This window comes from Ascaphus truei, chromosome 4 (genome assembly GCF_040206685.1).
Source record: "Ascaphus truei isolate aAscTru1 chromosome 4, aAscTru1.hap1, whole genome shotgun sequence".
NCBI classification, from domain to species: Eukaryota; Metazoa; Chordata; class Amphibia; order Anura; family Ascaphidae; genus Ascaphus; species Ascaphus truei.
In genome coordinates this window covers 210,097,718-210,112,515 of record NC_134486.1, presented here as the reverse complement: position 1 = coordinate 210,112,515, position 14,798 = coordinate 210,097,718, and the positions used below count along the sequence as shown (strand labels likewise).

The 14,798-nt window shown below is 43.4% G+C and overlaps 1 protein-coding gene across 4 annotated transcripts in view; it reads left to right on the top strand.

Annotated features, from left to right (window-relative positions):
* The window catches only part of CATSPERE (catsper channel auxiliary subunit epsilon), an 891,786-nt gene that overhangs the window by 390,829 nt on the left and 486,159 nt on the right, over positions 1 to 14,798 (top strand). For all 4 annotated transcript variants that reach the window (XM_075596820.1, XM_075596822.1, XM_075596819.1 and 1 more), the window contains one exon: positions 9,578 to 9,655. In XM_075596820.1, coding sequence (XP_075452935.1) covers positions 9,578 to 9,655 — 78 coding nt within the window. The remainder of the gene's footprint in view (positions 1 to 9,577; positions 9,656 to 14,798) is intronic.

Sequence of the window (14,798 nt, the reverse complement as noted above, 5' to 3'; positions counted from 1 at the left end):
CACAAGTGTACACGGTAAACAAGCAGGTATGAGATAGGCTCTCATAAGCCAATACTGCCATCCGACTCAGCAATGGTGTCCTCTCCTGTATACTCTCCGCGTGGTCTCCTTCAACCGGAAGTGACGTCCACCCGGTCGGGTGCCCCGCAAAGGAGATCCCTCCGGGAACCAGGACCTTCAGCTGCCTGCTTCTGGTTGCTGCACCACCGGGGGAAACGAAGGATCCGGACTTCTGCTTTGCTTTGCCTCTCACAACCTGCAATATTCTCAGCCCGTAGCGAAGGTCTCCGTGGGAAAATGACTCCTCTGCCTTAGCCACGCCCTACGCGTTTCGTCTTTTTTCGATTTTATTGGAGGGTATCACCGGGTTTTTCCCGTATCTATGATCATGTAGACGGCAAAAGGCGAACAGTCGTGTTAAAACCAACTAAGAAACGAGAGTCGCTGGCAAGCAATGCGCCAGCACCAGCACCAGCACCAGCACCAGCACCGGCTTCCAATAACGGTCCGACCGTCAGTGACAACCCTTGCTGTCTGTCCACGCACGGATACCTGCAGCCTGAGCCGGATTTCGCGTACAGTTTCGAGCAAGCTTGCATGTACCTAAGCGATTTCCAGCCTCATCAGCTGACTACAGGTGTAGTAGTCCCGCTGTCACCAGTCAACGACGCGTATGATCAAGAATACTGGACTGGCCGTGGCCCGGCGCCAGCTGATTGGGAAATTCTATGGTGAGTAATGATGCCGTATTTTATTCAGTTTTTTTTATTGTGAAAATATCAATATCAGTGCGATTCAAAAGTCAAGCGATTCTCCTGTAAGCAATATCATTGGCTGAGCAGCTAAGCGGCTTCTGCAGTAGATACTGCACAATTGGTGGAAAGCTAGGCGCATGCGCATTGGAACCTTCTTGAAACGCATATGCGTGTCATTACATCGGCGGTAGGCGCATGCGCATGTGAACAGGAGACGCCCCCCGAGAAAATTATTGGTGGGACTGACTGTGGGAACTTCTTTGGGGGACTGACCATTACAGTAAAACTTTTCCTTTTTTTTCCCCTCAGAAATTAAAACTTTGTCATCTCATGCGGAAAACGGCAAATGGAGGGATACCGATGGATAATATCGCTTTGTGTAACAATGCCTGTACCGGAGTCTACAGTTTAGTGGCCGTTGTTATTGATTAGGATAGAATACCTGAAACAGTATGCTGATGTTTTCAGACCGTATACAATAATTTTTTATATACAGTATACTGTATAATAAAACCGAGAAAATAAAAAGTATGCATTTATTCTACATGTATAACAGTACATATGTGTATTCTATACCCGTACAGCATGTATTAGTTTTAATACTCTTGTAATGTACAGTACTGAGCATGCCTACAGTATACAGTACAGTATGCCTGGACAGTACTGTACATTCTAGAAACACTGGAACAATTTAAAACAAATCAACATTTTCTTTTATTGGTGGAGTACAAAAACATTTATTTACAAATACTGTACAATGTAAAAACATTTTAAGTGTACAGCAATTCAAAACATCAACAGGTGTATAGTTTACTGCTAGTGGAAACATTTATGTACAGAATGTACAGAAAGTCAAAACATTTACAGTCAGTCAGTATGGTTAACAGTCACATGGTGTTATTAAAAATAATTCTTTATTCATAAAATATACAAAACCTTGAAAACCTGGCCTGTTTGCGGCCCTCGAGGACTGGAGTTGTGCAGGTCTTGTTTAAGCAAAAACATTTCTTTATTCATACAAGTTAAAACACGCAACTCCTTTATTAAAGTAGAGAAATTCAAAACATGTACAGTAGAGGACAACAGTATGGTGTTATAAAAAATAATTCTTTATTCATAAAATGTACAAAATGCAACATCTCCTTTATTAAAGTACAGAAAGACAAAACATTTACAGTAGGATGGTGTACAGAACAGTCAGTCAGGCCTGCACAACTCCAGTCCTCGAGGGCCGAAAACAGGCCCGGTTTTCAGGATAACCTTGAAAACCGGGCCTGTTTGCGGCCCTCGAGGACTGGAGTTGTGCAGGTCTTGTTTAAGCAAAAACATTTCTTTATTCATACAAGTTAAAACACGCAACATCTCCTTTATTAAAGTACAGAAATTCAAAACATGTACAGTAGAGGACAACAGTATGTTGTTATTAAAAATAATTCTTTATTCATAAAATGTACAAAACGAAACATCTCCTTTATTAAAGTACAGAAAGACAAAACATTTACAGTAGGATGGTGTACAGAACAGTCAGTCAGACCTGCACAACTCCAGTCCTCGAGGGCCGCAAACAGGCCCGGTTTTCAGGATAACCTTGAAAACCGGGCCTGTTTGCGGCCCTCGAGGACTGGAGTTGTGCAGGTCTTGTTTAAGCAAAAACATTTCTTTATTCATACAAGTTAAAACACGCAACATCTCCTTTATTAAAGTACAGCAAGACAAAACATTTACAAAAACATTTACAAAAAATAAACAACAGTTGAACAGTCACGCAAATGCGATACCCACCAGATTGTCCTTCCAGGGCCGATGCCTTGTATGGCGCAAAATGCCATTAATGCAGTCTCGAACAGTTTTCATTACAGGATCTGTCATTGAAAAATAGCGCCACAATTCCTCCACAATAGTCTTTCTTAAATTTTCAGGAAGCGCCTTTTTTTCGCGATTTCCTTCATAGTTCACTTTGTATGCCCACTCGCAGTACAACAAGTATGACACGTGGTGCTTGAAAATTAACAAGGCATACTTGTGGGGTACACCAGCGCTCATCACCCTATACTTCTCCCTGAGTGCCGGTGGCAGCTCGTGCAGGATGATGTCGGGCACCGTATCGATGCAAGCGTATGTAGGGTGGATTCTGTGAGCGGGTGTGCTTCTGTGAGCTGGTGTACTTGTGGAGGCGGGCGAGGGTAGGTTTTCTGGGAGTAAGCTTTCCTCCTGTCTTGGTCGCCGTGTTGTCTCCTGGTGTGGTCTTGACGGGGTTGTCATGTTATCCTCCTCCTCAACGGCATACATGTACACAAAATCTTCTGGTGGAGGCGGTGTGCTTGCTGATGGAAGGTGGTCGAAGGTCCCATTCATCACATCCATGCCACCCTCCTGCTCCGGCGTTGGGGATACAGGGGCATGAACACCGAGCAAATGATGTATCCCCGCTATGTCAGTCTCTATCTTCTGCATCTGTTGATCCAGAGTCAGCATGGTCTCCAGAAGCAGATCTATCTTTGCCAGCACAATAGAGTTCCCGGGGATATCCACACTTAACCCATTCAGCATGCGATCTAACGAGCTGGTTCTTGTGCATGGCGTGCTGTGGACATGTGGGTGGATGGGTGCTATGGAGGATGAGATGGGGGTTCCATGGAGAAAAGCGGCAGCGTCACCGGAGAAGGATGGAGGAGGTGACCTGTGGAATTCTGGGAGAGGAGAAGCGGCAGCGTCGTCGAAGAGGGATGGAGAAAGCGACCTGTGGATTTCCGGGCAAGAAGCGGCAGAGTCGTCTAAGCGTAATGGAGAAAGTGACCCGTTGATTTCAGGGGCACCAGTGGCATCATCGCCGAAGAGCGGAGGCGAGATGGCATGTGGGTTTCCGGGAGAGCGGCGGCAGCGTCCTGGATGAGTAGTGGAGAAGATGGGCTGTAGATTTCAGGGAGACCGGCGGCAGAGTCGTCGAGGCATAAACGAGGAAGTGGCCTGTGGGTTCGATGGGTTGGCTGCCAATTGTTTTGCGTTGTGTGTACATCACCGTATTTCTTCTTGACATAATAAGGCTTACGTGTTTTAAAACCCTTAGCCTTCGGGGTCAGGAGAAGGTTTTCTTTATTGGCCTTAGCCTGTCGCTTTGGCCTTGGCTTAGAAACGGCTCCTGCCTTTCGCTTTTTCTGCATGACAGGCGCGGCAGAGGCGAGTGGGTTCCTGCGTCCGTAGAATCAGGGTTGATCAATTGGAAGCAGATGGCACAATGCAGTATCTGGACAAGGGCAAGTTCAGATACAGATCATTGAGTGGTGGGCTATGCAAAGTGTGTAACCTTTTATGCATGATGACAAGGTACAGGTGTTAAAAGTGGGCGTACTCTAATGTGAGTCATTAACGTATAAATACATCATCCATTTTGTGGATTCACTGCACATTGAATACACATCGACTAAACATCGAATATACATTCTTGTGTTTGTATTTCTTTCTACTCGCAGCAATGCCTGTTAAAAAGATTTCAAAGGATCTTAGCATGAGAATTAAGGAGATGTACACGAGCGGACACCGATTTGCAGATATCCAACGCTGGTTAGCTGATTCTGGCCTCGTTGTGCCATCAACCACCGTGTTCTATCATGCACACGGAAAAACCAGACAACGCACGAGGACACCAACGGTAACTAACACGTAAGTATATTTATATAACTATATAATACAATAATATATAATATATTGCTGCATATTATTTGAACTATATATTGTGTAGATCTATCTGATTTTATAGTCATTTCGGTATATTTATATAACAACAGTATATATATTGTTTATATTGCTTCATATTAATAGAACTATATATTGTGTACTGTAGATCTATCTGATTTTATAGTTATTTCGGTATATTTATATAACAACAGTATATATATTGTTTATATTGCTGCATATTAATAGAACTATATACTGTGTAGATCTACAGTATCTCATTGTATACTATTTTTACTGCAAATGATGTGCTGTGCTTGTGGCCTACTGCACTGTAACTTACCTGATTGTTGTTTTTCTATACATTGTAGGGAGACAACTCTTCTGGTCGACAAAATAAGTGAAGGGAATGATGAGAAGAGTGCATTAAGGGTCAAATACACTCTGCAGCAAAATCACAATCTCATTGTATCCGAGACCAGCATAAAGAAGATGAGACGCAGAATTGGATGGAAATATGGACGTGTGAGGTTAGTACTGGACAGCACAGGAGGTAAAAGTGTTGTTTAAGAAACTGTACTGTACCTATAAAATTATTTATTCCTTGTCATTTCAGAGCATACCCTATGATAAGAGACGTTAACAAGATCAAGAGAGTGGTCCATGCCCAGGCATGGATCGACAGTGGAGAAACTTTCCAGGATTGCATCTTCACTGACGAGTCTACTGTTTCGCTGGAGAGATTTTCCACCTTTGCATTCCACAAAAAAGGTTGCATATCTATGAAGCCGCGTCCAAAACACCCAGTAAAGATGCATGTGTGGGGTGCTATCTCTAAGCGTGGACCAGGATGCATCGTCATCTTTGAAGGTACAGTAAAATGTATGTCACACGCTTTTGCCTTACGCACTATACTAGTGTGCAGTTTTTTGAGCACTTTTCTTTTCTTGTTATAGGAATCATGAGTAAAGCTTTCTTCCAAGAGAAAATTGTGCCTGAGATTGTGGAATAGAAAAAAGGGTGGTGTGGATAGCGCTAAACAATATGTGAATATATACAATGCAAACACAGTGTGAAAAATTTCTATCTATAGGACGGCTGCCAGGAAAACCTAACCCAAACACAGTTAGAAAAACACAGAGATAACAATACAGACCGGCGCCTCAATGTCCAAAACTGAAATGAGTCCAAAGATGTGCTGCAGTGTCCAAAAATGCTGATCCGGCAGAGGGACTGCAAGCTCCGCAACAGCACACGTGGTATCATGCAAGGGAGATAAAGAGAAAGATCATAGCGTGACACTGCAATCTATATAACATATAACTCATACAAACAGGACATACATGACAAACAACACTAACAGAAAGGCTGACAATAAAACAGAGATTTATTTAGACAATACTAAAAACAAGAGAAGCTTTGGAGCAGGTCTAGGATCCAGTGTGGTAAAACTGGAATCCTACTTACAGCAATTCAGAAGGGTTCAAGCGGTGTGTATACTGTGCAGTTCTTTAATCAGCTTATCCTCGGTGCGTGGTGCTGCTGTAATGGCCGCCGGCGCTTCCTCCGGTTGCTCTCGGGCTCAGTGTCCTTGCAGGCCAAACCTCGCGAGATTTCTCGTCAGCCGTGACGTCACTCGCTAGGTGGAGCTACTCGCCGCCGCTTTCTCCTGTACCGCACGTCTACACCGTTTGCTCGAACTGTGACTGGTCACAGCACCCAGTCACAGTTCGAGCAAACGGTGTAGACGTGCGGTACAGGAGAAAGCGGCGGCGAGTAGCTCCACCTAGCGAGTGACGTCACGGCTGACGAGAAATCTCGCGAGGTTTGGCCTGCAAGGACACTGAGCCCGAGAGCAACCGGAGGAAGCGCCGGCGGCCATTACAGCAGCACCACGCGCCGAGGATAAGCTGATTAAAGAACTGCACAGTATACACACCGCTTGAACCCTTCTGAATTGCTGTAAGTAGGATTCCAGTTTTACCACACTGGATCCTAGACCTGCTCCAAAGCTTCTCTTGTTTTTAGTATTGTCTAAATAAATCTCTGTTTTATTGTCAGCCTTTCTGTTAGTGTTGTTTGTCATGTATGTCCTGTTTGTATGAGTTATATGTTATATAGATTGCAGTGTCACGCTATGATCTTTCTCTTTATCTCCCTTGCATGATACCACGTGTGCTGTTGCGGAGCTTGCAGTCCCTCTGCCGGATCAGCATTTTTGGACACTGCAGCACATCTTTGGACTCATTTCAGTTTTGGACATTGAGGCGCCGGTCTGTATTGTTATCTCTGAGATTGTGGAATACATCACGCATGAGTTCCCGGATGGTCACCGTTTCTACCAGGACAACGATCCGAAGCACACCGCGTCAACAGCGCATATCCTTGAGCGCGGTATCAACTGGGTGAAGACGCCAGCGGAGTAAGTGCGGTAACTGTGTCTCATTTTTTCCCACTGTTTTTACTGTGTACTGTATCTCTTTAACTAATTGTCCTTTTTTTCCCCCTCCAATAACAGATCGCCAGACTTCAATCCGATCGAAATGGTCTGGCATCAACTGAAGGAACATATCCGAAAAGTCGTGAAACCCTACAAAAAGGATGAGTTGGCGCAGGCATAATGAGTTTTTGGAACGATGTACTCACCGTGGAACGATGCAATAAATATATTGACCATACTGCGACTGTGTTGCCCATTGTGATCGCGTGTAATGGGCAAGCATCAGGAAGGTAGTATGGTACAGTATACTGCAGTACTGTACTGTAGTATTGTAAGTACAGTATGATACAGGTAAGTATGGCACAGACTTTTTCTTTCATAGTATTCAGAGTATACAGTAGTTCCAGTATAGACTAGAGTGACAGTACTAACTGCATACTGTAGTCCAATATGGAGTAGCTATACAGTACACAATGCCATAATACAGTATGCACCTACTGTAACTGCTCAATTTTTTTCTTTCCAGAGAGAGCAGCACCAGCCATCTGGTTACAAAGTATTTTACAGTTGTCACAGTATACAGTAGTTCCAGTATAGACTAGTATGACAGTACTACACAGCACACAATGCCATAATACAGAATACAGTATGCACATAACTGCACTAATTTTTTGTTTTCTTTTATTTTCAGAAAAAAAGGATGGCCTGGGAGAGAGGGGGGGTATTGTGTAAAGTCTGTGACATGTTTGTACAGTTAAGTGTACAGTATCTAAAATGCAGTCATGATGTACACAAAACCTCCCCTCTCTCAATGAACTACTGTACTGTACACAGAATGAGGAAGAAGATAAGGATGGAAAAAATTATATTACTATATATATTATTATATATTATAACTTAATATTATTATCAATGTGCATTATTCATGATTATCCACAGGCCCTCAATTTCCACCTGACAGAAGAACTTAATAAAGACTGCATTTTGTATTATTCATGATTAATTTTATATTGTTTTTTTTTGTTCCTGATAAAATAAAATAAATATTTATTTACACTCATGATAATCATAATCATTGACAACAACTCCCCCCCCTCCACACCTACACCAAAGAAATAGAAAGAATGACAAAAGTGGTCATTTACTGCATCAACAGCATGAATCAGTTAATGTTTTTTTTAACTCTCAATTCTCACAGTGCTTTGCAAATCAGATTTACATATCAAATTCAAGAAGGGATTTTCAAAAGCGTAACCGTAAACAAAGCCTCAAAGGGTTGGGGGGGGATGGATGACCCATGCGCAGTAATCATCAACTACCTCCCATCCCAAAGAGGATTACACGCAGGCGCAGTGAGGTGACGCTCGGCTAGGGACGGATTAAAAACACAATGGCAAAGTTCAGAAACTGAATGACTCTGTAGAGGTGTCTGTCGATAAGAGGTTCAAATCAATCCTTGAGCGAGCCTTGTGTGTGTGCCATGGGGGAGGGGGGTACAGGGTACAGCAGCATGAAGGATTAGCTCAACTGCAGTTCAAAGAAATGACATAATTTCAAAAGGCAGATCAGCATAATAATTTGATCCCTACACCCCCAAATACAGTACATAAAAAGCACACAAATCAACCATGTGCAGCCAAACGCACAGGGTCGCAGTCAAAAGCTACAGCACAGATTGAATATCATAATATCAAGTTGGTCTAGGCAGGCTTGTGGAGAAAATAAAAATAAGAATTGAGGAGAGAGAAAAAAAATTTTTTTGGTCACTCACTCTTGAACTTCACAAGCAAGCAGTGGCGAAGTTACAGACGCATGCACAGTAATCATTCAAAGGAATGGTGTGGGAGAGGTGTACTGTACTGTAGATAAGATAAGAAGTTGAAATAATGCAGTGCAGTAAATTATCCTGTGTGTGTGCGGGGGCGAGCGAGGGGAGAGCGCTGTATATGCCGAAATGTGATACTGTTACAGTACTGTACACGCCTAAAGTGTATGCGTTTCAACAATTTTCAAATGAGACATACAGCACTGGACATGCATGTATAAATATGCAAATTTACAATTACTGCGCGCACACACGCAGACAGTGTACTGACGTAGGTTGAACTGCTAAAGTATTAAACTTTAAAGACAACAGCTCGCGACCGCCCCCCTGAGTTTTTAGACAGTATTGCAGTATTGCAGACAGCGATAATAAAATGCTAATATTACGAGTGCTAAAATAACGCAATTCACTCCAGACCAAATAAAACCTCGCATCTGCCCGCGATTATCAGAGCGCCGCGGATCCGGCCGCATTAGGATAAAGGCGGCCGCCACTGTATATACCGCAATTGCTGTAAGTGCGTGCAAGCTAAAATATTGAAGTAATTATAAGGAACACGTATGAGCACATTGACATCCTTCAGACAGGATCCACTGCACTCAGACTCTGGGTAATAACATGCGAATGCGCACTCATAGTGCATCACTTTTTACCTTCCCTGCTAGACGGGCCAGTAATTAATTGCATTGTAGCTTTACTATTTTGGCTATGTGAGCCAAAATTCGCATTAAGTTTCAGAGCCATAAAAGTTTAGAAATTAAAGTGTTAAGGTTTAATTTAACAAACATTCTCATATTGGATATAACTACAGTCACTTTTAGATTCACCATATTGACATGTATTTGCTAAATGGCAGTAATGTTTTGTACCAAACTTATTTACCAGGATTTATATATATGGCTGTTTGATCCGGAAAATGCTGATCCGACAGAGTTAAACAACACAGCTGCTTCAATTCCTCAGGTACAGTACATAAAAAGTTAAGTGAACTCTTTGGGTGCATAGAAAGAGATCTTACAGTAAGAGGAGGATTCCTCCTCTTCTATTCCATCATCAGTGACGAAGTGATCACATGATCGCAAGTGCTGTTGCCGCAGCCACTCCGGCACTCATAGGGTTAAAGTTACAAGTTATTTAATTTGGTCCTCAAATGACATTAATCTATATTACCATTTGTATTTTAGATGTCTTTTTTTATCAGTTATAAAGAGATACAGTATTTAAAATAAGATAAAAACACACTGATAAATAGTTTTGAGAACTTTGCATTACTGTATTATAAAACAAAATGCAAGGATTGCATCTTTTAAGAATCAAGCAGCTAGCAGTAGTAACCTATTGCTGCTGTTAGACTGTTGTCGACTGCATGGAACTTATACCTGAATCTCAGTTTTTATGCCGATATCCCCACTATGTTTACATTGCAGATACTCCAAAGTACTGTATCATCTCCACTACTCTGTCTAATTTCTTTCTGACGTACAGTATTTTCTGCTAGTGATTTTTCTTGAATTATGGTCCATATACTATAATTCTTTGTCCCCAGTCTCACTCTTTTACTTCTTAAACCTATAGCTCTGTTCCCTACCTCCTGCCTATTTCCAGTTTCATCTCACAATAATGTGACTGTTGGTTAATTATTCAGCACTGGAAGTTTAAACATTTGTTTCTAACAGTCATTGTTGGATTATTGTTTTTTTTCTGTCCCACACTATCAATCGCGACTCTACTTTGAACTCTTTGATCATTCCTCAAAACCATCATTTTCATTTGAGACCTGCTTGGATGTGTTGTTCATTATTTTCTTTCTCACTGTAAATCATGTGTTGCTTACTTGGCTCTTCTTCCATTTTTTCCTAATGCTTGGACTTGCTGTATCCTTTCTCATGTCCGTGTTCACTAAGCAGTGTCAAGCCATAAGGCACCCTATGGCCCATTTATTTTTGGCTCTAAGGTGCCTACTGGTTTAGTACTATTGGGCACAAAATAGTACACTAGCACTCAATTTATACAAAACTGGAATAATTGTTGGTGCTAAATTCAGAGGTAGATACTAACGACATGAGGTAACAAAAAATTAAAAGAGTAGCACTCCAGGGTCACTTATCAGTGGTATGTGGTTTATTCAAACCAGATTGTTTTGGTCCAGCATAGTGGACCTTTCTCAAAGTGCCAGTGGAAAACACCATTGAGGCCAGAGTTTTCTTACCTTAGGTGATTTACACTGTCATGTCAATTATCTATCCAAATTCTGGGGCTCTCTTTTACCTCATCTTTTCAATTCTAATTCTGAACCTCTCACCCTGGCATTGATTTATAATTCAGTACTTTTTTTGTATTTGACATGTTTGTTACACCTTTATTATACTGTTCCCACTACTTTTTCAATCTTCACATTCACAATTTTTGCTAAATGCCAAAATTCAAATCATGTTTTTAGTCTAGCAGAAAACAGAGAGAACTACCAAGGTGGATATAGTTTGCTCAAGATATGACACGTTTTAAAACAATTATTGAATAGTGTCAGTGCTAGTTCCCTCAATAATCCCAAATGATGGGAGGTGCCACTCTTATAGGTTTAAAAAAAAGTGTAGGGAGAAGGAGCTGAGAGACAAAAATACACCTATTTATGGAGATGCACTCAGGTGGGTTGTGATGTATCAGTAATACAAGTAATAAGTCTTCATTGTGTATACTGTAGTTATCACTTATTTTAAGTTGTCTATTAAAAGCCAAGTTTTATGTTACTCATTTAACGTCCTTGTGTTATTGATACATCAAAACCCACTTGCGTGCATCTCTATAAATAGGTGTCTTTCTGTCTCTCAGCTCCCTGTATCTAGTAGAAAACACAGTCTATAGTTTTTTGTTAAGTCTTGGTATAATATCTTTTTATGTGCTTATTCCTGTAAACATAGGAAGTCTTGTACCCTTAATGGCTCTTTATATTACATATTTCATTACTCTCTGTAACTCTCATCTTATTTGCCAAATCATGAGCAGACCCAGTGACCTCCTTTATGGGTTTTCGGGACCTAGCCACATTCTAGCATGGCTTATCAAAAAGGTGTAAGGAATCGGGGGCCACGTCCCTTGCGCGTGACCCCTCCTTACCCACTACCAGTACTGCAGCGGCTGCCCCTGCCCCCCGTCGCTACCCATGCCGCCGCCCAGCGCATATCTTGAACTCCGCCGCAGCCGCCATCTTGGATTTTGGTGCTGGTGTTACAGAGCACGCACTTCCTTCAAGGATTTATAGCGCGTCCATTATGCCTGTCTCCGTCCCCCGCTTGGCGTGGGTGTCTTCACCATATCTCCAGCACTCTCAGCTGTGCTCTACTACTTCCTGGTCTCCCAGCCACTCATGTGCAGCTCCTCAACATGCCCCCGCCATGCCCCTCGTCCGGATTGGTCACTGCCGCTTTAAATATCCTGCTTTGCTTTCACTTCCTTGCTCTGCATAGCTCCTTGCTACCTGTGTTGCCTGGAACCTGTGTCGTGCTCTCTTTGTGTTTATTTCCTATAGCTATTGACCCGGTTCGTCTGAATACCCCTCTGGCTCCTGTACTTGGCTTTCCTACAGACAACTCTACCTCTAAGACCTTCGGACTCAGCTACGGATTTTGACTACGGAACTTTCTATATCCTCGGACTCGTCAAGTACTTGACCATTCATTATCTACATCCAGGCCTGGCTATGCTACTACGCCACATCCCGGACGCGCCCCCTCTGCTGTCGGTGCGTATACTCTACATCCCACCTCAGTACAGGGGACTGGTCTGGTCTGCGGGCTGCACAGCGTGACATTATGCACAGCCCAAATGCAGACCTGGCTGAGGTGGGGGATCGACTTCCGACCCTTGCGCAATGCATCCAAGCTTTGGGAACGCAGATTTCCACTTTGATTCAACAGGTATCCACTCTCTCACTACAGCCCACTCCGCCACCAGCTGCAGCCGCACCTTGAAGCGCCCAGCCTTCGGAACTCAGAATCCCTACGCCTAAAGCATATGCTGGTGACCCTCTGACCTGTCGATATTTTTTGGACCAGTGTGAAATTCAGTTTGAAATATCTCCAAGCCTCTTTCCTACCGGACGTATCAAGGTAGCCTATCTTTACACTCTCTTAACAGGGATGCCTTGGCCTGGGCTTCTCCCATCTGGGAACTGCGTCCGGAGATCTCCTCGGATTACCAGCTATTCCGCCAAGAATTCCAGCAGGTATTTGATATTCCTGCTCGCAGGGACACTGCTGCCTCTTCTCAAGTTCATTTGTCTGAGGGTCATTGGTCCGTGGTCAAATATGCACTGGAATTCTGCACCGTCGCAGCAGAGACTCATTGGAACGAAGAGGCACTTACTGCTGTATTTTGGCAAGGTTTGTCCGAATCTGTAAAGGATGAACTTGCAGTCCAGCCCCGACCCCAAGCATTGGAGGATTTGATCGCACAGTGCATACGCATGGATCAGCGCCTCCAGGAGCGACGTCATGAACGCCAACGTCCCGGTGTCTTCTGACCCTCCTTATCCTAGGCCTCCTCCAGCTATTCGGCCTGTTCCTGAGGCTGTGGAACCCATGCAGATCGGCAGTCAGTGGATCCGTACTCCCGACAGGACGGCCGAGAGGGTTCGCCGCCAGAATGAGGGCCTATGCTATTATTGTGGATCACCAGATCATGTGGTACGTTTTTGTCCTTTGAGGCCCAAGGAACAAACGGGACCAGCCACACTAGAGGGACTCACCCTCGGATCAATTTCTTCTCGCCCCCTCTCTAAAGAGGAACTCCCTAAAAGGATTATGCTCCCAGTTTCGCTTGAAGGCCCGAATTTTCGTGTAACTACTGCTGCTTTTCTCGATTCAGACTCCGGTGGTAATTTTGTGGACCAAGAGTTCGCCACCCGTAACAAGATTTCTCTTATCTCCAAGAAAGCACCAATTGGACTTGAGGCTATTGATGGACGTCTTTTGTAACCAGCTTTCATCACATTAGAGACTCTTCCTCTCACTTTATCTGCCGGTACTCACACCGAGATCATCTCCTTTGACGTAATACACTCTCCTGATGTTTCAGTTATCCTAGGGTTACCTTGGTTACAGCATCACAACCCACGCATAGATTGGAGGGACTATAAACCGATTCAATGAGAGCCAGAGCCAGACGCCTTATCCTCGCCGGTCATAGCTCCTGCCACAGTTATCGCGGGAATGGAAACGCCTTCTGATAGCAACTCCACTCTTCCCGAAGTATATGCTGATTTCATCAATGTTTTCAGTAAGTCTCTGTCAGATGTCCTGCCTCCTCATAGACCCTATGATTGTCCCATTGATCTGGTCCCTGGTGCCGTCCTGCCAAAGTCTAAGTCCTACCCCTTGTCTCTCCCAGAGACTGAAGCCATGGCAACCTACATCAAAGAGAATCTTGAGAAGGGATTCATTTGCAACTCTTCGTCTCCCGCCGGTGCCGGTTTCTTTTTTGTGAAGAAAAAGGATGGATCCCTGAGACCATGCATTGACTACCGGGGCCTCAATCTCATTACTGTCAAAAACCGGTATCCCCTGCCTCTGATTTCGGAACTGTTTGATAGGCTTCAAGGGGCCAAAAAAGTTTCCAAGCTAGACCTCCGAGGAGCCTACAACCTCATACGTATTCGAGAAGGCGATGAATGGAAAACCACCTTCAATACAAGAAGCGGACACTACGAGTATCTCGTGATGCCATCTGGTTTATGCATTGTTCCTGCTGTCTTTCAGAATTTTATGAATGATGTCTTCCGCGATGTCCTAAATTCCTTCGTAATTATTTACCTTGACGATATTCTAATTTTTTCTGGGAATCTTCAAGATCATGTCCAGCATACTAGGCTTGTCCTCTCTCGTCTCCGTGTCAATAACCTCTACGCAAAGTTCGAGAAATGACTTTTTTTGTCAGTCTTCTACCGCCTTCTTAGGCTATATCATTTCGGATAAAGGATTTTCGATGGACCCAGAAATACTTAAGGCTGTTTTGGATTGGCCCCAGCCCAATTCTCTTAAGTCCATTCAGCGTTTTTTGTGCTTTTCCAATTACTATACAAAATTCATCCGGAATTTTTCTACCACTGTGG